Source organism: Camponotus floridanus, unplaced genomic scaffold (genome assembly GCF_003227725.1).
Source record: "Camponotus floridanus strain SB8 unplaced genomic scaffold, Cflo_v7.5 scaffold1, whole genome shotgun sequence".
NCBI lineage: Eukaryota > Metazoa > Arthropoda > Insecta > Hymenoptera > Formicidae > Camponotus > Camponotus floridanus.
Genome location: NW_020229214.1, coordinates 9,452,060 through 9,477,017, shown reverse-complemented (window position 1 = coordinate 9,477,017; position 24,958 = coordinate 9,452,060). Strand labels below are relative to the sequence as shown.

At 33.6% G+C, this 24,958-nt stretch overlaps 1 protein-coding gene across 1 annotated transcript; it reads left to right on the top strand.

Annotated features, from left to right (window-relative positions):
• Positions 1–527: 527 nt before the first annotated feature.
• On the top strand, positions 528–24,005 carry LOC105249674 (neurotactin). The gene is made up of 7 exons (XM_011255316.3): positions 528–753; positions 3,514–3,741; positions 19,362–19,553; positions 20,269–20,479; positions 20,564–21,059; positions 21,280–21,945; positions 22,084–24,005. Exons 2-7 carry the CDS (start codon positions 3,523–3,525, stop codon positions 22,472–22,474), a joined length of 2,175 nt encoding a protein of 724 aa, XP_011253618.1. The 5' UTR covers positions 528–753; positions 3,514–3,522; the 3' UTR covers positions 22,475–24,005.
• The last annotated feature ends 953 nt before the right edge of the window (positions 24,006–24,958 follow it).

The window sequence follows — 24,958 nt, the reverse complement described above, 5'->3', positions numbered from 1 at the left end:
ATATTTAAATACCACTTCCACAGTCATTGACAAGATATGACAATTTAAATATCAAATTTTAATTCAATTGATTATATTTTAATTTAAACGATGTTGAAAAAATAGTTAGAATATGTAATATGCTTTATTAAAAATAAAAATATTCAGTGTAAAATATATATTTGACGTTATAGTTTTCACAATATTTAGTGCAAAATATATATTTGACGTTATAATTTTCACATTTTACTATATTTCATTATAATTAAAACAGAGCAAAATTAAAACCAATTAAATTCTAATTAAATAAAACTAACATTAAAAAAAATTCTGACATTCATATATAAAATATTTAAAGTGAAATTGGAATTCTGATTATCAAATATTAACTTGCCGACAGTCGTATAAAATTTATCGATAATGTACTACTTAAATTATACATTTCCAATGAGATGGCGCTCCAAGGATCATTGTCGAGTCGAGCGCAAAATGTGTTTCATAGCGTTCTTTTTACCGGCGTCCTAACGGTAGCGCCAGTCGCGCGCCTGGCGTCCTTACGGAGGTTTCGTATCCTTGTTGCGTCTCCGTAAACGATCGAAGAGAGTTCCGGGTCGCGGTTCCGGTTCCTGCAACGGAAACGAGTGAGGAACATCTCGAAAAACGATAAACGAACGTCGTCGGGAATCGCCATCGGCTGCTCCGTTGCTTTTATGGTCCACACGGACGTGAGCGAGGAGAAACAATAGCGGCGTCCGTTGACGCGTCTCCGAGAGGGTGAGTTTCTTCGCGCTTTTATCTCTATGTATTTGCACATATTTGCATACGCGCGCGCGAATGCGATTCTCTCGCATCTTATATATCTATTCTAAGCGCGAGGACGAATTTGAGGACCGTGAGATTTTGAGAAAGGCTGCCACAATTTTGGTTGGTAAACCGGCCAATATCAAGTATCGTGAAATTTGTTTCAATTTTTTTCTTGCGATTCGAGTTTAAATCGTCACGTTCTATGAAGTAGAATAGCTCGATTGAAGCCGCGCCAGTTGACAAGGAGAGCGCGTCGGGGTCGATTGTCAAAAGTGCATTGTTCGAAATCGTGCGGATGGCGGCTGCTTTTGGCGTCTCCTTTCGCGCTCGTCGAGCGATACGTTCGGACTCGAACAAATTGTTTTGCAAGATCGAATCCACGTGATCCCGACGACGTTATTACACCGAATCGAATAGAAACAATCGCGGATATATTGATTAATCACAAAGAAACGATTAATGAACATTAATATCGCGATTGCTCCGAAAATTTGAATTGATTAATGATGCGCTGTTTCTCTTTGTCAGATAAAATCTAATAATATATAAGATATAATAATAACTAATATAATAATATAATAATATAATATAATAATATTAACTATGTTACATTTTGGTATAATCAGAATTTTTAAGAAAAGAGAAGCAAATTCCTTCTCCTCTGGAAAGCCTTTCTTTTTCGAATTACATTCCAGCAAATAAATGATGATATTACTGCACTAGTCGTATTATAATTTTAAATGTTGTATTATTGCAAACTCTAATGTGATATAAGTAAAATTTATAAATTAAAATTTAAAATAATAATAAAAAAATAATAAATTAATATTGATAAAATAGAGAGTAGAGAGGATGAAATCAATTTAAATATAATTTAACGCGCGCATAATAATTTCTATTCAATTTTCTATTTTTAAACATAATTACGCTCGTTTTCATTCGGAATAAGTAGGTTTATCTGTAAAAAAACTTATCTTCTGCTCGCCATAAACGGGGCAATGATCCTGATCTTTCAATTTAATGATACACTTAAAGAGGCTCTCTCTCTCTCTCTCTCTCTTAAATCTATATATCTATATATATCTATAATAGAATATCGATATCTTTTCACTTAAATATCCTATATTATATTAATAATTTTCGATATTTTTTCCAAAGCGATATCGCGAAATTGATCGGAAATTTAAGCGGAAAAAACTATTATAAAATAATAAAACTACATGCAATTAAACATTTATTATATTTATATTTTATTTTATTGAATGTTAAATATTCATATTATTTATTGATAGAAATATACGTTCTACAAGGTAGAATAAAAATTGCAAATTTTGAGTTAAAAATTCAAGAATGAAAAAAAAAGCAGTCATATTTTTTCGAAATCGCATTTTCTCGTGCAAAGTGCATATCTATTATGCATAAAAAGTTTTCTGCAGTAAGTTGGAGCGACGACAGTCTAGCGTCACGATGGCCAGACGTAAACCGATCGATCGCGTGACACCGACCAGTCTATGAACTAGTAAATAGTCGGTGCATTAAATAGTAGTATGTGCATCTTCACGTTTTGCGTCTCATGCAGTGCCATGTTCATTTGTTATTTACATATTTTCATCACAAACTCTTTCGTACACTTGTCACAATAAAATTGTTATATGTATTAAATATATTTTATCTATATATTTCATTTCTACTATTTTAATTTTTATTGTCTCGCGATGCGATATATATATTTTCTTCGCATTATAAAATTTGTTAAAAATATGAGCAAAATTGTTTTTAATTCAGCTTTTCAAATATTTATCGCGATTTTAACGAACATTCACACGAATATTCTCTTTTCGTAAATTTAATCGCGGTCCTTATGCATTTCGATGATAGAGTGGCTCTGTGGTAAATGAAATTAAATTTGGTTGATCAGGGTAGCATGCTAAATCATTTAAGCGAGCATGCCCTGCAGGGCCTGACAACGAGCGACATTTCATAAATGGTTTGACGCACGCAAGACCATAAATCACTTTCCCGATGCATTATGCATCGAAATTTTATCGCGAGTAACTACTCTTGACGATCTATCACAGACAGATCAAATGAAAAATAAATTTTACGTATATTTAAAAAAAATGTAATGAATACGTTAGAAAAATCTCTGCATAAAAGATAATTCCTAGACGAGTTATGTTCGCATGTTGATCTTCCTGTATGCGTTTCCACGCTCTAGAGTGTCATGTTTCAAGGCAAGAGGATATCAATTTTCCGTACTAGATATCAGAATAAACAAGTTAGTTAATGGTTTCGGTAGAGTGCTCTAAAACATCCAAGAGAATCCTTGAAGGGAAGCATTATAGTCGGCTTGCAAGATTTTTCGATCCATCTGTATGTTGAGAGAAATCTTGTAAACATTTTAATATTGATTTTTAATAGCGATTTCGATAATTCGAAACGGTGTATACCACAAAATAAATTAGCATGAATCAAAATAGCGAACAAAGAGGAGAAATTGTTTGCTCTGTCATATGTGTGACAGCTGTTGAATAGCAATTGAATATGATTAGAGCACTGAATATCCCACGCGGGCTCAAGTTGAAAATTCGTCAAATGGCTGTCGCGTGTATCATGATATACTTTAACTCTTAAAGCTCTTCAGTAAACTCCTTATTTAAGTATTCTCGTTAAAGTTTCTGCGCGCGCGACTCCTTATTTAAAGAGTGCTTTCTCCGTTCTCGATTACAGGAGCAGAGAATGAGTCAAGCGGATCAAGATCAGGACAAAAGCATGGACAAGAAGGAGATCGCCGAGGAGGAGAGGGAGAAGATGCTGAACGCCGAGAACACGAAGCACACCGGTGCTGCACCTGCCCTCGATCTCGAGTCCGAGGAGCAGAAACCGAAGAAGAAGATACCGATCGGCGGCATCAAGATGCCCGGATTCTGTCGCACCAAGAGCAAGGAACCGTGCAAGGTACGTGACGTCATGTGATCTCATTGTCAGCTGTGATTTATCCGCGGCGAAAGGATCTATTCGAACGAGACGATGCGATTACGAAATTTCCAATTCCACGGGCCTCTCGTCCGCATTTTTGCGCCTGTCTCAAGGTACGTCACACTTGTATTAAATGCAGCAGGTGTGGAAAATGCAGCGTTAATAGAGCTATTGTTCAACGATCGTATCACTGTCCATATCTGCATCATCGATGAGTAATCGCACAATTGATTTTAAATCTACCAAGCGTTCGTGAAAGTTTACAAGAATGTCAGATACTAAGGCGCGTATAGGCATTTAAATTACGCGATGCGAAATTATAAATGATTTCAAAGAAGCTATATAAAAGCCTTTACAATTTCGAGGATACAAATATCTTGCAGGAAGTATTTACGCGAACCCGTTAATAATTTAACCGACTCGCGAATTTATCGGATTCGACATCAAGCATTTCCGCTTATTGTGTTGTTTGCCTAATGTCTAATCGATAGCAGGTGCAACGCTTGATACCATCAGGCTTAAATCGATGGGAGAAAAAAACGTTATGGATCTACATGTGATACCCCTTATTTTGCACGCTATGGGAGCTTTATTTTTTTTCCCCGAAGCGAATCACCTTATTGTCGCGAATAAAGCTCCATGGTAACGGTGGGGTAAAAACAATCGATGATGATCGCATCGTATGAATTATTTTCGAATATCTTGTATTTGAAGTATTTTAAATTTCGAAATTATATTTTCACCGAACGCGTGTCTCTGTATCCCAGATAAAATACGACCGCATATTTTAAACGAGCAAATTATAATGTATAAACAAATAAGAAAAATGTATATAAGCTCGTGTTTCTCCTCTCCGTTAATTTAAAATAGAAAGTCTCGTACTCGTAGAAAGTTCATACTCAAGAAAATGTAAATCTGTATTACTTCCTTTCATTGCGCACTTATTTTCGTATATACTCTGTTTCTTTATTTTCGCTATCGATATTCCTTCACCGTGAAACAGCTTTTTATGTATATAGCGCAATATTTCTATTTTAATCGAGCAAACATCTTGTCGGCGAAAAACAGAATTATGTACCGTTTATCGTCTTACGCGAATAATTACACTCTTACCTTGGAAATGGCGCGCGGTAATAATTATTATTTTTGTCGACAATATATATATATATAATATTGGAAGAGAAAACTCACTTTTTACGGTGACTAATGTAAGGTAAGATTACTTTCATGAATTATAAAATGACGAAAAAAATGTAAGAAAGATATATCATTCGTGATAACGTTGTCGAAAAGTAAGTCGAGCCAACATATTTTCGTAATCATTTTTTTTCTCTCTTTTTCTTTCTTCTCGTCGATGACTGAAACGACGATGACCATAAGAGAAGCTGGCGCTCGATGCCGTTGCACCCAACCGACTCTTCTTTAATTGACTTAATTCGCCTTATAAACCGTCTAATTGGGGAAGAAAGTGTCGGCTGTCACCTTACGAGGAACCATTCTATCATCATTTCGGCTCTTCTCGCCTCGGTTCACAGTTTCCTGTCTCTTTCGATTAATCCCTATCATCATCTTGTGACATTTATAGTCTAGATACATTTTTTTTCCAACATCTTACTCTTAATCCGATGATCTGTGGAACTTTATTATAAAGGGTGTTCCTAAATTCGCGATAATTATTTTAATGACAATTCCTTGTAACATTTTAAGACGAAAATTCTAATACGAAAATGTGGATTAAATGTCTTTAATAGTTTCCAAATGGAAAAAATTTAAAGATCACGAATTTTAATGAAATTCTTGAATATTTTCAATATCAAACCATTTATCACTTCTGAGCGCGAGACACTTTAATCCTGTCATTCGTGATTTTTAAACTTTCATTTGAAAGCTATTAAAAGTTATTATAGCCTCGATATTTTATTATTAGAATTTTCTTAAAATGTTACAAAGAATTTGTCATTAAAATATTTATCGCGAATTTAGGAATACTCATATATTTCCTTCTTTTTTCATTCTTATTTCAACGGAGCTAATCTTATAAATTTTCTTATTCTTCGCGTGTAAAATAAATGCAATAATAATAAAGAAGAGAAAATTGCAACAGCATTCAACAAATCGGATTAGCAATTGAAAATTTTATTGCAAGCATTGTTGCAAATATTATAATCGTCCAACATTCATCTCAAGATTCTTTTCTCAAATAATATTGATACATTTCTTCTTTCGACCCTCTTTGAAACGCGAGGAAGTGACAAAGGCACACAGTATCACAGATTGATTTTTATGCTGTGTCGAGCGGAAATATCGTTCTATACCGTTTCTCCTCCAAGTATTTCACGATCGCAGATGCTTGAACACGATAAAACTTGTGTCGCGTGTATTTTTGATGAGACCAGGCTCACCGGAATTTGCTGTAGCGTGAAATCTGCCTAAAGCCACGTAGAGAAAATGTGGAAAACTAGGGCGAGGAGGAAAGGCAATGTAGCGAAATGTCATTTTTCTTTTTAATGGCAAAAAGATGTAACATTATATACTTAAATGTTATATACATTTATCTAGTAATTTACTTTATCTCTTATATGTTTTATCTTTCACTTATTTTCTCTCTCCTTTTGTATAATAAAAGCGTCATTATATTATTTATTCATTATTGCTCCGAAAAATTATTTTGTCCGATTGTGTAATTAATTAATTAAATATATATAATTGTGTAATAAATTAATTAAATAATACGATAAATAAATCGATCGTTCCAAACTCCTACATCTTAAATAGAGTCTAAGAAAATAAACGCGAATTAATCATGGCCAAGCCATTGTGCAGCATTTCGCTGCAATATGCCGGTCTTAACAATCAATCTGTTACACTGTTCAATCTTCCCTCTATTGATAACGTTGTAAAGACAGCGCGATATTCATTCGGCGAGCTTTCTTTCAGGACGATTGACTCGGGGAACGAGTTCTCGGTCGCGTAGAATCGAGGTGAATATTATTCAACACCCGGAAGCTGCGTCATCCTGAATGAATAGAATAGTGTCGGTGCGTCTAAAATGAGTCATTACCAAAGAAAGCATTCGTATATAACCGCCGTGGTACATAATGCTGAACAAGATTCCCAGCACACATCGGGAGGTGAAATCGACAAGAGCTTATCCTCGAAGAGGATACGGAAAAGGGTTTGAAGAAGCGAAAATATTATTTTTAATTCTTCGTAATTCTTATTCCGGCCTCCTTTCGCTTCCCCTCTTTTGCTCGTAAATCGCGGAGATTTGTTGTACAAACGCGATCGTAATCGGGGGGGAAGCATTGATATATCGCTCGTCTTGTGGACACAGCTTTAAGCCATAATTATTTTTTTCCGATGATGAAGTGACGAAAAAAAAGGAAATAAAAGCTTCGTTGCTTGGATTGAGATTTGGCATGTATAAAACCCGTAAAAGAATTTTTAGAAGAGCCATTTTGGATCAAGAGCAGTTGTCGTTTTATTCATTAACATTATTTTGCCATTTGCGCTTTTGCTGAAACATGAAATTATAAATTATGCAATTTGATTGAAATTTTGATGTTAGAATTAACATCGTAATCTGTTTTGTACATTAATGCGTAATGTTTAATTTTCCTGTTACCAGAATAATCAAATATACGTACGTGCATTAATACTTGGACAATTTATAATTTATAAAACATACATATAATTTAATTTTATTATATATAATTTTATTTAAATTATATTATTATAATAATTTTTTAACTATAATAATTTTATTTTATTTAAATTATATTATTATATAATAATTTTTTAACTATAATAATTTTATTTTATTTAAATTAAGTATATTATTAAAATAAATAATATATCGTTTCACGTTGAAAGTGCACGGTTTTTTTAATTCATCCACTTAGAATTAACCTCGTTTCCACGTATTCGTGAAGCCTTAAATAAAACATCGAAATAAGCCGTTGAACACGATTATATTTTTCCAGAATAAAATTTCACAAAACTTTGAAGAGACCCATTATTTACGAACGATTTCTTATAACGAGTGTGTGTTCCCATGTTCGACCGATGCCCAGGTTTCGATCTATCGATCGAATTATCTATTGCGTGACAATTTCGAGAGAGGAAACGAAAAGTATAGGATTAGGAAGCCCAAAGTGTTGTTGTGTTTCACGTAATTGCTTTACATCAGCAACGATGCCGGACTTGCGGCAAGCCTTTATTTCTATACTATCTGCGCTCTGAATTATGACAGGTACAAATTACGTCTGCACCCGCGTCGTAATTTTCTTTTTTTACCGTTCAATTATTTCAGCCTGGAGACTTTAATCGTTTTAAAGAGGCTTTCTTGTAAAATAGTATTATAACGGTATTTAAATGTAGCATATCTCTCTCTTACTTTAACATTTATTAGTAATAAGTATGTATTTATAATAAAAAAACTTAATATTATTCAAATTTTTTAAATTACATTTGATGCATATAAATTAACGCTGAGATTTCTTATTCAAATCGTATCATAACAGTTTGATCGATTAATCATAGTTACTTTGCTGTTTACAAAAGCGAATCGACCGTTGCTCTTTTTATGTAACTTTTCTTTACATAGCTTACAGGCTTTATGTAGCCGTTTCAAAGTTAATGAAGGCTTGGACGTGAGTTTAATTAGCATTAACGTGCAAGGTGCAAACAACGTTTAACGTAGTTACTTGACACGCGAGAGGGAATAAACTTTTTGCTCTATCATTCGTTTACATTTTACACATGCGATTGTCACAGTTTATGATTTTATCGAAATTTCAGAGGCGGATCACCGGACGTTTATTTTATCGAAAATAACCGGAAAGAGCTATTTTCCGGCGAGATTGTTACCAATAAAATGAACATCCGTGACTGCATAAATTCTTGATGGGACACGAGAAATCCGCGGATTTTCTCGTCTCGCTTAATTAAAATCGTATATTACAACTACATCCTAATCCTGGCGGTTGCAATAATATTATTTTGCGATGATACAACGTGCTGGATTCCGTACACACAATCGATTCGCATACTTTCGTGATTATTTTTTTAGAAAATTAAAACGCAATTGGCAAAAAAATGATTTGTTTAATATGTTATAACAACAAAGGATATGAGCAATCGGAATCGGATTAAAATAAAAAAAATTATACTTTGATTACATTTTATCGTGAATCATAGATTGTCCAAAGCGAGTTTTAATAAAGCAAGTTAAACCGACTAAAAGTAAAATATTGTATATGTAATTTAAATTCTGATTTATATGATAATTAACTAGTTTCTTGTGTTTTGTTATGTATATATAAATCTATGATTAATTAAAGATAATTAACTTAATTCGATTGACTCTGAGATTTCATTCGGCATAATTTTCACGAAAATGTAATTTTTTTATATTTCGAAAATATATAAATTTAATAATAATATTCTTTTCTTTTCGATATTATAACGAAAAATAAATTTATCGATAGTGTTTTGTGAAAGTTTTAATTACTATTATTAATTATGAGGCATCTATGAACAATTTGGGATTCGGTCGTTTCTGCCATCTGCTTCCCTTTCATTCTTTCATTACGTTACTCGCCCTCGTTCCCGCTGTCGCCGACATCTTCTCCTCCTCTTTTTTTCTCCCCGACACAGAACCGCTTTTTTGGGGGTCGAAACTCAGAGGCCAGAACCAGAATAACCGGAACCCCTACTACACCGAGCTTGCCACATGGTTGGTTATGACATGTAGACTCGTATTCGTATCGATTCATGCATATCGCACGCAAAATTATGAGAAGCCAAATAATATGAAAGTTTTCGCAAAAAGTGACGGAAGAGATACTTGACATGTGCGAATAGAACGCGAGATTCCACATCGATATAATCTACTTATTGTTAGAATTATTTTATCAATTTTGAATAAAATAATTACGAGCATGACGCACCAGATAAAGTTAAAGAAAATAAATTTTACCGTGCGATATAATTAATAAGATGTTGGTTAAAAATTATATTGCACAATTATATAGAATCGCATTCTTATTCATTTAAGAATACAAGGTTCCAGGGAATTTTGCATATAAAATAAATTAGAAAAGATAGACACATCTCTCTTCCTCGTAAAGTTTTTCCATAAATGTAAGGCGGAAATTACGCATAATCAGATAAAAGAGTGAGAAATGCGCCGGATACATTTGAGTAACACTCTTGATGCATTTCTGTCATCGTCAAGGGAGTGCTTTCCGGGGTGTTAATCATCTCGACGATTCATTAGAATTACGTCATTACGGACAGATGCGGATCTAGCGTACGCTTCGTAACGCGTTCCTTCTCTACGTCGCCTCTGCGTAACTCGCAATCAGATGTAACGAGCGCGTTGCATCCGTTCACGGCTCTATTTATGCAAATGATAATGCTCTCTCTTTCTCTAGGACCATCATGGAAGAATGATCGTTCTACGTCTCACTCGTCGAATTTATCTCTCTGTCTTTCCTTTCGACATCTTCCTTTTCTCTTCTGATGCGTTCGCTCTGTAAACAGCGACGATCCGGACAATGGCCTTTGTATATCGCTGCGTTTCTATCTCGCGGTCGATCGTCGGTGTCTTAATATACTCTAGCTGTGATTTCTATCGATTAAAGGAAAAAAAACCGTGATATAAAACGAGGAAAATATCTCGTTCTTTTTTGAAGCCTGAAGAATTTATCAGCAAATTATTTATATGGGAAAATAGCTGACAGGATTAATTATCGTGTGACGATAAATTCTTTCGTGGCAAATAACTGCTGTTTTAATTAAAAAATTTTTTTTCTGCATATTAAAAATAATTTTTTTTAAATCCTTGTCGTTCTCTCTCTAAACGCGATTTATTTGGACTTGATGACAGGTAACATAATCGTCCGTGGCAGTGATATGAATACTTATGTAGATTTCGTCATTATTTCGACGGAAATTGTAAATCAACGTGCGTGACAATGATTGTCCTTACAGGTGTCGGTTTCGAAAAAGGTTTGCAGAAAGGTGGACGAAATGAAATTCTGAACTTTCGACAAGAGAGAAAGAGCGAAAGAGAGAGAATTCGCATCCCTTCGCGGCGACACGCAAATGCGTATTTATAGAACGTTCGTGCTCGAGGGTGGCTTCCATGCAGCAACTGCGAGCACGGAGAGGGTTGAGAGAGCCGGAGGAGGGTGAAGTTGCGTCTGATATCGATTTCCACCCGACAAAACCCACCACCGATAGACGGTCGAGGCGCGAATCCCACCGACGCGAGCGCAGGTTTCCATATTCACGAAATTTAATTTAAACGAATCTTATCTATATTGATGAATTTAATTTAATCTATATCATCTCAGAAATTAGTTCAACTACGGAATTTCATTTGACTTTTAAAGTGTTACCGTTACGAATGACATGTCTAAAACGAGAAGTTCGAAAGATCGTTAACCTTTTCAATAGATGCATCGTTAAAAATAAAAGCGAGACAAGTTAAAGTTCTCTGAAAATTATTCTCGTAAACTGTTCAAAACGTTGAAGCTATTCGGCTGAAAACTGGATATATGATTATTATTTATTTTTATTCTATTTTTAATATTTTTAATAAGCTAAAATTCGTTTCATATAAATAAAATTCGTATTGTATAATAATATGAAAAATTCTTTAAACAACATTTGAAATATGTTATTTTTGAATAATTAAATGACCAGGAAGCATTTTTTATTCGCTTATAATAAAAATGCTATTTATTCATCGTCTTTTAATCTAACGAAATATCTATTGTATGAAAAAAAAATTCCTTAATATTACATTTTAATGTAAAGAAAAGATTATTTAACGAGTATATTGAAGTTAAAATTATCCTCGCGAGTTGAAAATGGATATTCGATGAAACGCAAAGAGAATAACAATAATTTTCTTTTTTTCACGTTTTATTAACATTTTATTTCACCCAAAAACTATTCATCGCGCGTGTTATCCGATACTTGTGTAAATATCGGAAAAAAATTACCATTGAAATATTTATCGAGTACCTCGGACTCTTAATCTCCGGGATACTATAACGGGATATTATAAATAACTTTAAAAGTTTGTCTCATAAAACGATTAAACGCGAACGCGAAGCTACAGGCAACAATTAACGATGCAATCGATATGTACGCGATTGGCCATTCGCAAATCGTTTCTCGCAATCGTTTCTCGCAATCGTTTCTCCTCTTTTCGTATATTTTTGCGAAAATGTAAGAATTATTTACGGACGAAATAACGCACGTGCGCTTGCGTTCGACATGCAATATTTATAAATGAAAAAGCGGAACTGTGGACGTCCTGCTGCACGCAAATGCGGCCTCGTGAATGGAAAATAATGTAGATACATAAGCGAGTGTATTTGTGAAATAATATGTTTGCGCACCACACGAATCTCTGTGCAACGGGGACCGGGAAACGCGTAACTCTGCGTATACGCGTACTGAATCCGTAAATAAGGCTTCTCTCCGTCGTCAAAATTGCATTTCGAGTCGACGAGATATTTTTCGAGCAAGGATTATAAACTCGAAGCGGAAGAATGCAAAATGCGATGGGTGGAATTGACGCGAAACGTGTTCATCCCGACTCTTGGCTCGAAGCACGTATATGTCTTCGAGATCCAAGAAAAAACGAGGCCGATATTCGGCCACTTATGAAGACATGATGGCGACACCATATGGTACATGAGACAAGAGATGGGATGGCACTAAAGATGATCCCATCGGTTATTGGATAATCGATCAAATTTTAGACCGAGTCATTTTCGTCGAAGGGAATTTGAAATATCACGCGAAAATGCGACAATTATTTATGACATATAAAATTAATATAAAAATTGATGCATTAATATACGTTCAACATAATTATAATATTTAACGCTTTCTACGTGTAGGTTATTTGCGATTCATGACAATGCTTTTTAGAAACATTGTCATGAAAGATTATTCTAGTGGTTGTTTGTCAGGAAATGAATAAATATGCAAATAGTGTCTTCTTGATTAATTCAAATAATAATTGCACATCGTCAAGTTTATTTATTTTTACAATGTTCAAGTTATCACTAACTAACAATTCATGGCGTAGGATAAACGAAGCCGTAAAATCAAGTACTCGTAACCGCACGAACAAAGGCCAGAAGCCTGAACAAAGACCGGAGAGAATCTTTTCCTTTTCAAATTTGCGTACGAATCCACGAAGACATTTGAATATCAAATGTGCTAGATCCATTATCGACGTTCGAATGAAGCTTATAGATCGATGGTAGGGATGAATAAACGGGGATAAACTGTTCCGTCTATCAATTCGATGGCGCTTCTTCCAGCGCGGATTCAAAAATCTTACAGTTACGAATTATTTGAGTTACTTAGCTTCCCCTTCAGGATAAGGAGTACGGATAAGGACTAAGGACTAATATTTGGGTTACTTAGCTTCCCCTTATGGATAAGGACTAAGTATCTTTCAGGTACTAAGTCCTTCCATTATCGTCAAGATGTATTCATTGGAAAAATATGTGGAAACATTTCAAATTATATAATTAAATTATATAATTTTTATTATATAATTTTTTATGTATAATTGTGTGTGTGTATATATATATATATATATATATATATATATATACATATATAAATTTAATTTTTATTAGTAAATTTTAATAAAGTGAATAAATATACAGTCGAAATTAAAAATAGAAATTCGCAGAATACAATATTCGAATAAATCAAATTTTCGACGCGCGTGTCCAAACGATAATTTACGTCGATTGTTATGCCTCGTGTTATTTGGAGAGCTTATGTATATAATGTATATATTATGTATATAAATCCGAAAATATTCTAAACATATGGATACGATGAGGGAAGAAAAGAAGCTTATTATATGAGGGTGCTGGTTACAGCGTTGTGAATTTAGTTGAGCAGAGATGGCTTTCGATCTTACATATTAGAGCACGATCAGTAGGTATCTATACAGGCTTCTTGAATCCCTACGAGGGGTGAGAACTATGTCGAAATGACATCAATCAAGTCAATTGCTTTGATATCGAAGAGTGTCACAGCAGGATAAAATTAGAAACAGATGTTAGGAGATTTACGTTTCGTATCATTCGCGCAAAGAAAAATTAAAATACATTTTTATAAATCGAAAAAAGAAATTTATACACATTTATGACAATGATGAAATTTTAATCTATGTTAAAACAAAGTTCATCGAGATTGAAATACCATGCAAAGTTCACCGAAATTGATATGTCATGCAAAGTTTGAAATGAAATAAAAAAATGAATATCAAAAATATCTATTTCCTACATACCTTCCAAATTTTGATGCATGTCGAAACAATTTGTCTCTACGTTTGGTCAAATTAATTTTCAATTAATCTCTGTACTAAAAATTAGTTTGAATTGATAAGAATAAAAGTTTTAAATAAAATATTTATCCTTCGAAGAATTAACTCGTCAAAGGCTTTTCATGATGAATATCACATACCTTCCAAATTTTGATACATGTTGAAACAATTTGTCTTTACGTTTGGTCAAATTAATTTTCAATCAATCTCTGTATTAAAAATTAGTTTGAATTGATAAGAATAAAAATTGAAAATAAAATATTTATCCTTCGAAGGATTAATTCGTCGAAGACTTTTTATGATGAATATTACAATGAATATCTAGTCACAATTGTATATATTTCTTATATGACATTGTATATACATCTTATATATATATTCATCTTATCGATTGTGTTTCGTCGCGTCATAAGAGCGGTGATGTCTTCGAAATGCGAGGTTGCGATGCAGGAAGAACCTAGGGCGCTACTATAGATGCATCAGTCGTATAATGTATAATGCAATGCCGAATCCAGAGTTTACAACTCAGCATCTCTCCCTCTTCGACACAATGCGGTCAACGTATACATAAGTCACTGCACCCGGCGTCCGCAGTACATAATATACTTTCCAGATACTAGCGTAGTAGAAACGGGGCGCGAAGGAAAGTACCTAGATGTGGCAGAAGATTGAGAGAGAAAGAATATTCTCTGTCGAGAGGATGACTGTACAATATCGAAGAGGACAATGAGCCTCTCGAGAAGTTGCAACATGACGATATTTGACGAAAAGTCAAGCACGTTTTAGAATTTTTTTGCAAAATAACGTATTGTCATTTGATCTAACTACATATGCAATTTGAAATAATTCTTGAAATGGATTTTGAAGTCTAAATTTGAATGTCGATTTTAGATATACAGTACTAGACAAAATAAATCATACACCTTTCAACAAATTGAATTTCTTAGTATAACTATTCTTTTAACAAGCAAATAGATTATTAGATACAGGAAAGTCGAAGCATTTCAAAGTATTTAAATAAAGAAAATAGGAAATAATAAAAATTATGCTCAATTATTTTGTAAAAAATTATTCAATGTTGTTACATTTTGCATTTCAAATTAAGTAAAATGGATAGATAAGGTAGGAAAATATATGCGCAATTATGCTAAAAATATTTATTTATCTCGGATCATGGATAGGCAGAAAAGGATGAGTCAGGATAAAAAGATGACTAATATAAGAGATCCGAATAAAATAGCCGGTCAAGAGAGTAGAACGGTTCTCTATCGCGGGAAGGTTACGAAAGTCGGAAGTTTCGCGATAACGACGTTTCGCATCGGGGATCTTCTGGTGTGAAACGGTAAATCTGCGGTGTTAACGATTACTCATTTTATCATGTGAGCGCAATCTCGACAGGGGTTACTCGTGCGGAGAAAAATTATTGCTCGCTTACATCTCACGCGAATTCTACATTTTATATAAACAGGATGTCGGGGCAATCTTTTTCCAGACAAAAACTCTTGTAGCTTACCTCGAGAGCCTTTTCAAAACACTATAATAAAGTATTTTTTTCGAGTACTTTTCGAGTTATGAGGCTTGAAATAATTTCTTAATTTTTACATAAACCATAAAATATCTAGTAAAATATTCATTTTTTGATTATTTTACCTTAATTCTTTTATGTACAAAATAATGAGAGGGATCAATTGGTGTAAAGAAAACATAATTATTTCGAAAAAAAATATGTAATTGTTAATTGCAAATTACATATTTTTTCTTATATATATATATATATTTGTAATTTACAGAGAAATTGTGATAAATAATGTTAGTAATAAAGATTAATAATTTCCTTGGATCGGAAAAAAAGTTTAATGGAAAGCATCGATTTTAAATTTGTAATAAATAGCCTCGTTAATGGCGATCCACTGAATGATAACTAGAGTATTTTATTACACGTATGCATTTCGAAATCCCGTTACTAGCCCGTAAGTCGACCTCGCGCCCTCATTCGCGAACCGGTGAATTCGACAGACCGGAAAATTGAAGCTTTCCTTCGCGCGGTGGTCACCCTCACTTCCGGCGTGGCACCTGTGATCTGAGAGAGAGGTCGTTGGACAAAGAGAAAAAATTACGGAAATTTGACATTTTTCGATTATGCGTTCATTTAAATGCGAACCCGTTTTGCTTCGCGTTCAAGCGATAAATCTTAGGACCTTAGTCAAATATAAAGTTAAAGCAATTCTAACTGAAGTTATATGTGTAGCAGCGTTGCTAAATGGACTGTCGAATACATTTTTTTTAAATTTTAATATAAATTACAATGATGCTTCTCGATTTAATAATGTTGATTAACAATTTAGTTGCTATAAATAACATTTAATCATCATCATATTCATATGAAATGCATACATGTTTCATTTATTATCGGATAATAAATGTCTAGTGAAATGACAAGATGACGTGTAGAAATAATTCATCGAGCCGTTACAAGTAACCGTTACAAAGTAGATGCAATTTTCCAGAAATGGCAGCAAGTTATTCTTTGTGCAGAAACCATAATATAAAACCATAATATAAAAGAGCCGCCCTTCTCGTGCGGCGCCACAATGGGGTGACTATCCGTTATATGTCGTGGTGAAGGATGTGATGGTGAGGACTGTTCGCAAACACGACAGTGGATCTATCATTAAAGGACCTTGACACAATATACATATAATTTGCAATATTGCAAACCTGATGTAACGATTATTTCATTTTTATATTATTAAATCGAGAGTATGTTAAATTTTTAATGTCCTTAAAAAGCGAGACACCCTATATTAAATAAAATTCAAGACACACATCTTATATGAAATAAAATTCAAATGGCAGTTTCTGTGACATTTCTACTTAATTTCTTATTTAATTACGATAATTGCAATATAATAAAGCTATAGAAAAGTAAAGAATAAAATGGTTTGAAATTTGAGAAATCTTACTTTAATATACACAGAATAACATTCTCGAAATGGTTCTTGTTGAGAATCATTCTAAACTCGAAACCGAGTAAATAAGCTTGATGAGTGTTTGGTTTAGTCAAGAAGGTATTGATGATATATTTATATTGCACATCAAACCATGTGTTTTCAAGCCAAAAGGTGTCAACCAAAAATAGATGTAATTAAAATCTTTTTATAAATGATAAAATATTTTTAAAATATTTTTATGAATGTGTATGTATAAATGTATGTATAAATATTTTCATGAATGTATATGTATAAATGTGCGTTAGTTTTTTTGTGTTAATCTTATTCGCGATCATGTTATATATCTCAAAATGGATTCGAGATTTAAATCGCCTTATTGTCTCAACTTTAGCTTGCTCATTCTCTGGCTTCATCAACTGTTGTGATTTTTTTGATGCGCAGAATGTCTTTCAACAATCTTCAACAGGATTATAATTAAAAATGTAAGAATGTAATAAAAAATGTAAATTTACCGAACGATAAATACAATCGATCACAACGAATGCTTTTATTAAACTCATCCTGCAGTCACGGTGCGCGACCTTGCGATACCCGTTGCGTGAAATTTATTTATAGAAATTTAGGTGCGGGATCCGGGATGACATTCAAGGGAAATACGCATACGTGAACGTGAAAGCGGTCAGGCGTTGCTGTGCACCCTCTAATAGAAGGAAATATATGTTCCACATCTTTAACTTTGATACTTAGCGTCAGCACTCTTTTTAAACAAAAAATAAAGTTATCTCTAAAATATATCACTTGCAGCTTTTCTTATCTTCAATTATGTTTTATTCGGAAAAACGACGTTTTTTCTAAAAATATAGTCTTAAATAATTTTTTATACGCAGTCAGATACTAAGAAAATAATATTGAATAAATCATTTGCTGTCTACTTAGCAGATGCAACACGAGATTATCGTAATAGATTCGTGTAACGCTTATTAATTATATTAATCGTTATAGGAAAACGGAAGTCCACCAGCATCGTATGAGTAGGCGTTGCGTACGTGCGCGCATGCGTGTATTTTACTGATGCGGTAGACGATCGCGCCACGCGACTCCACTTAAAAACATTCGAGATCCAAATATAGTAGCACATACAAGCACGAAATTCACCGACAAGTTTATAGTAGAGAGATTGATGCCTCGAGTAATCGATGTGCAGTGTTAAGGGATTCAGAAGAGAGAACTTTGAGAGAAGAGGGAAGAACTTTTCGCTTAAATTAATACCGAGATGACAGCAACTTAATATCTCAAAATATTAATAGAGCTCTTCGCGTCTCTCTTCGATTTATTTTAAATAAAAACGTTTAATTTCAAATAACTGCAAAGTATTTTTTTAAACTATTCTTGAATTATAGAAATTTTAAATGTCCCATATATTTATATAAAATATATTTTTTATTTTTAATAGACGACATATGTGTTGTCTTTTTCTATAGCTTATTCGTCTAATCACTCTTTAGAATGGCAAATAGTCATTATCAATTTTATTCTTGTCGCTTCGATTCATTCTTGAAATAATAAATGATCGTTTGCTTTTCTCTGTCGTCTACAATGGGAGTTTAAAGCATGACGCTGCCCCCCGAGACAGCTGGCTTCGAAGTATAGCGCAAAGGAGACGGCATCGGCACAAGTTATCGCTCTGAACACATTCGAGTCTTTCAAGAGCTTTGCACAGAAGTGGCGTTACTCTAAAAATAATAATCTGTTGCGTTTTTTTCTGGGAATAGAAGAGAGAGAAAGAAGAAAAAGCGCAAGAGCCTGAGCTCCAGAGAAGACTCCCGACAAACGTCTGGCGACAGCGACAAGCACGCATCGTCATCCGGTCGATGTCGTTTCTTTGTCCTGTCGAGATTGACCTTGATTTCGCTGCATCCGCTCGTCGTCGTTTCGAAATCAAACGATTGCCTTGACTTTCGACTCTGACTTTATTTAAAGCTCTGAAAATCATGTCGTGTGTAATATCGCTATAAATACATCTTTTTTCTAACTTAACTATCTATATTTACTTCTTTCACACACACATTTCCCGAAAGATGAATTCATTATTATACTTTTTTCACTTAAAATATAGGATATACAAAAAATATAACTGATTGGAATATTTGCATTGAAATGATAATATCGTCACATTTTACAGTATTTTAAATGTGAATATATTATGAGTAAGAAGAATTGATTTCTTGATATTTCATTGGATTATATTTGGTTTGTTTGATCGATTTCAGGACGATGAAACAAAACCGACAGAGCCCACAGATGCGGAATCAGTCCCCGTGATAACAAAAGAGAACGAGCAGAATACCGCAGAAAAACTTACCACTCCCGGTAAAGATTCTAAAGAAAAGGAAGGACGAAAAGGAATTCTGAATGCTATTCGGATACCTTTGGTATCATCCGTTTTCCCTAGGAAAAAGAAAGTAAGTTCAAGTTTTCCGCGAAAAAATATCTGACAAATTATTAAATAGTATCGTCATAAATCTTCGAAAGTTTTATTAAAATATTTAAAAGTACTTTTCTATTTTTAAAAAGAAATCGAGGATATCACCATTGTTGCGATAAACGAGGAAGAAAATACCCACGAGAATCCAACATACATTTACCTATCATTTATTTAAAAAAATTTGTGAATAATTCTTCAAATCCCGAGTACATTATACGATTTTTTCTTCTAAGATTTCTTCTTTTTTCTTGTCTCATTTCTTCTTCTTTTATTTCAACCGTGTTTACACGAGGAGCAAAATAAAAAATGTTGGAAAATGTATGTATGAAGTCTTTGATGAGTCTTTCTAAAAGTTAAAGATAAATTATAATTTATATAAGGACTAAGGAACTTATTATCTTTTACAAACTATATTATTGAATTGAACATCTCTCATATATAAATTAGATAATGATAAATATAGAAATGTGTAATATATGTACTGTGTATATGTGTATACATATAATATTATATATTATTAAAATAATAATATTAATATTATAATTTATTGTATATATTATATTAAAATATACAGTACATATATTGCATATCTTTATTTATCGCAAATAATAAATTATTTAATAATAAAATATCTTAAAATACTTAAAATATATGAAAATAATATCATAATAATTGTTATTTTGTTTTTTCAGGAAGTTGAGAATGCAGAGTTGGGACCGATTGGCGCCGCGGGATTAGCAAGTGTTGAAACTCTCGATGACGGTGCTGATAAGAATCCTATCAATGAAGACGGTATGGAAACCGTGCGTCTCGACGGAGGTGACGGAGCTGATGGTGTCGAATCACCGAAGCATCCTTTGGTGATCTGCATATCTACACTCAGAAAACACTTGGTTCTTTCAGGTAAGAAAAGAGTAGAATTTATTATAATATATTCTTGACATATATTCAACACATTAATTGCATTACTTGAAATTATGACGATAGTGGTGATTCTGCTGATCCTGCTCAGCGTCATCGTCATTGTTTGCATTGCCTGCGTTGGACCCAAAAGAATTCAAACTCAGCCTTTGAAGGATGGCAAATTCATCGATGCGATAACGTCGTGCGGACCGGTACAGGGCGTTCTGGAGGACGGCGCCTATGCGTTTCGCGGTATCCCTTACGCGGTGCCGCCGATGATCAATCGTCGCTGGCAATCAGCCGAGGTCTTGAACCGTATCGAGAACTGCTGGAACGGCATTTATCTGGCGCACAATTCCTCCAAGCATTGCTGGCAGCGTGATGCACAAGGCAGCGAATACGGCGAAGAAGATTGCCTCTATCTCGATGTATTTACCCCGGCAGTTCGTTATGAGTCTCCACTGCCCGTAGTTGTTATGATTGGCGCCGAGACATTGTTCGGTGGCTCGCCCGGAGTAATGCAACCTTCAGCTAAGTTAGCGCGTGTTCGCGACATAGTATTTGTGCGACCAAATTTCCGGTAAGATATATATACATATATACATATATTCCACATATATTTGAGTTTTTTTTCAACGAAATATTCTTAAAAGTTTTACGGCACATGTATGAAATAATATAGTCTTAAATATTTAAAATCTTAATACGCCTCTTAAGCTTAATACGCTTCAAAACAATTAAAAAAATATTTTTAATTAAGTCACAAAAATATTGTTTTTATATTTATTAAATTTTTTTAGTTTGGGAATTTTCGGATTCTTGGCAGCCGAGCCTCTCACCAGAGCCGCTCATCCTCCAACCTCGGGTAATTACGGATTGTCGGACATTATAGCAGCCCTTCAGTGGGTGCAATCTAATATCGAGCACTTTGGCGGCAATAAATCATCCGTTACTCTTTGGGGGCATCGGGCAGGTGGCACCTTAGTAACGACATTGATCGGCTATCGCCGTGCTAAAAACTTATTCTCGAAGGTATGGATATCCAGCGGCAGCGCAATCTTCCCGGGCAAAGAATTGAGTGAGTCGGAGATTTCGAGTCAAAACTTTCTCGAAAATGTTCAATGTAATGATGTCTCTTGTCTAAGAAACAAGAGTGCCAAGGACATCATGGATGCCGTACCAGATATATGGTATATGCGTAATGTGAACTTGCCTGAAACAAAGGAAGCTAAAGTCTCCAAGAGACATGAATGGCTCGTTCTGGATGGTAATATTGTTCAAGAACACGTCGGTCGTATCTTGGCGCAGAACAAACATTTGGTAAAAGTAGTGATGGGTACTACCGCGCACTCTGGTACACCATCGCAATTCTTATCCGAAGCTCTTTCTCTTAATGCAACACAAGTTCAGCAATACGTACGAGAGTCTCTGCTCGGAACTATGGGTTTAGCGGACGAAGCTCTCAAGTAAGTGATCATAATGTTATGATTAACAATCTCTATTTATTTATTTAGAGTGAAAATATTTTAATTCTTTAGTTTTTATAAAACAATAAATTGCGTTGTAATTTTAGAAAGCAATGTTACATATATTCTATTTTCCAGACGCTACAACACTACGTTGAAAGGAATGATTACAATGATTTCCGATATTCGTGTAATCTGTCCATTGCTGACAGTTGCCAGAATGAGGGCCGATATACCGTTTTATGTAGCCACTCAACCTCGTCGTGGACGCTTGGCCGATCCGGATAGCGATGCCGCGGCCATTCTAGGGACTTACGCCGCTGTCACACCTGAAGAAAAGAGACACGTATCAGCTATGCAACAATTATTCAATCATTACGTGTGGCATGACGAGGTCGCACAAGCTGACCCATCGGGTGCGAAACGAGTCCTCGTTGTTGGACAGGACACGCTGCTCGAGCAGGACTATCCTAATTGCGATTTTTGGATAAAACAAAATATCGTACCTCTGTATGGTCGAGTCGATTGAAAGGGCTCTCGCCGCTGTGTAGTCTCCGTGTTAAGATCTGAAAGCTTGTTTCCCGAATATAAATGCGCGCGCGCGTTGAATTTTCCGAGGATAAGATTCTCTCACGGCACAGATACGTACTATAAATAGATCGATATGATAAGTGTCGAAATTACGCGAATTAATGATTAATTAAACTTAATGATTATGCCTTTGTGGTGCGACGTATAATAGTAGTACCTGTTCGAAAAACACATGACAATTAATTAATATATAAAAGCTAAAGTAGAAAATAACAATTAAAAAAAAATAAAGAAATTTATATGTAGATATTTGTGTATGTCGACGTATAAATTCGTTCTCAATGCTAAAGAATCAATTGTAATATTTTACAAAATGTTTAGCAGTGAGAAATGAATGTTCTTTATATCCGTGATCCGAAATACGTGCGTTCGACCACAAGGCAAGGTGGATTATTATGTATGTGTATAAATGTGAATCAAATTGTAATATATTGAGCGTAAGAGGAGAGGAGAGTGTGACGAAGAAGACGTGCAGGAAATTATAAACGTAAAGCCTAAGAAAATTGAAAAAAAGACCGATAGTGACGTATATTATATAGCATTTTTGCAAGATGCATAAGACCACACATCAGATGAATACGAAGATAGAATAAAGAAGAAATAGCATACCTTTAGCCTTACAAGATGTTTGGATCAAGTATTAATTGTATTTTGAAGGAAATTTTCTGAAATTTAAATAGAAGATCGACGCATTTTGATACAATCGAGAATTTAATCGAAAACTTTATGCATAATGCAAAGTTATTCTTTGTATGCCTATTCGTATCCAACTGTCAAATAACATAAAATAACGTGAAAAGTTTCAGAATATAAAGTTCTAAGTGTAGATATCAGAGCAGGAACAAATTGTATCTTTATGTATAATGATATGGACCATATTTTGTGCATGCTATGAAAAATATTTTTAGGTCTGTTTTTGAAGAAAACATAATACGGGACATATATGCATTTTATCGCGTTTGTGGAAGCAAGTTTACCTCTAACTTTTCTTAATAACAGTTTTTTATACGAAAATGCATTTTTATTATGGAGATTTTTTATACATGTATATAATACTTAATTGAAAAAAAATACTCCTTTGCATTACAAAGGATCTACAGAGACTGAACGAATTTAGAATTCAGCTATCTAGTTATAAAGTCTTCAAAAAAGACTTTCTATTTTATTCAGATTGAAGCTGCCAAATTTGATATTTTTTATATTGCATATTATCTACTTGGATAATAAAATTATTTACTATAGAGAATATTTGAATTTCTAGCATGCATTACGTATGCGATAATTTTTCTGCGCGCCTCTCTTCCGTAAACGCGATTCGTGTCCCAGAAATAAAAAGTGATCTTTATCATCTTTAATTAAATGATCTTTAATTAAATGATCTTTATCATCTTTAATTAAGAGATCACTTACACATCAATCATGTATTATTATATTACTCAATGTGTTATTAAGTCATTTAATTTATTTTCACACTAATGTGATAAAATAGCATTTATTCAAGAAATATCTGTATGTTGTTTTATTTTATATATTAAATATATATATATATATATATATATATATATATATATACCCAGGTAGATAACGTCATAATGATGTCATTATGAGTTTCATGTTCTACCTGGGTATTGATAGATTAAATCATATATAATTAATTAATATTTGGTATTATTTTCATATTCATTACATACATGCACACAGAGAACAGCATTGGTGATAAATACCCTAAATGACATATACTAACTGAATACAGTCAAATATAATTCAGAATACATAAAGATTCGAGAGAATATTGCTAGTATATTTTTGTTTATATATATTTATATATATTAAATAAAAATTTTTTCTAAATATATCTGGCAACGAAATCATGTAGTAACGAACATCATTGTATTCCGTAATAAAATAAAAAAAAGAAAAAAAAAACATTTTTCAGAATATAGAATGTGCATAGATATTTTGAATATTTAAACCGCTTTTACTTACTCTATCCGCGATTCTTTGTATGCGAAAATTGAATAGGATCTGTTATTTGTTCGAGCAAATAATTTATATGTACTGTCAGACATACACATATTATGTATTCCCGTAGGATGTGACATATGCGCCTTGCTTATGATTACCCATACAGCACAGAATATTGCAGTAATATTATTAATATTGTTGTAACATTGCAGTAACACTGCAATATTGCGGCAATATTGCTGTAATGTTCTGCTGTATGGATAGATAGTATCCATGTGCAAAATTATTATTGATGGCTTATACTCTTGAATGTTAGCAAATTAAATTAAAGGCGATTATGTGCATTTCATCGAAACTTTATATATATTTTATATTCTTTTTATATTTGCCTCATTCGCGAATAAACTATGAATAACACACATATTCATATATCGTTAATATATAGGGTGATTCTGAA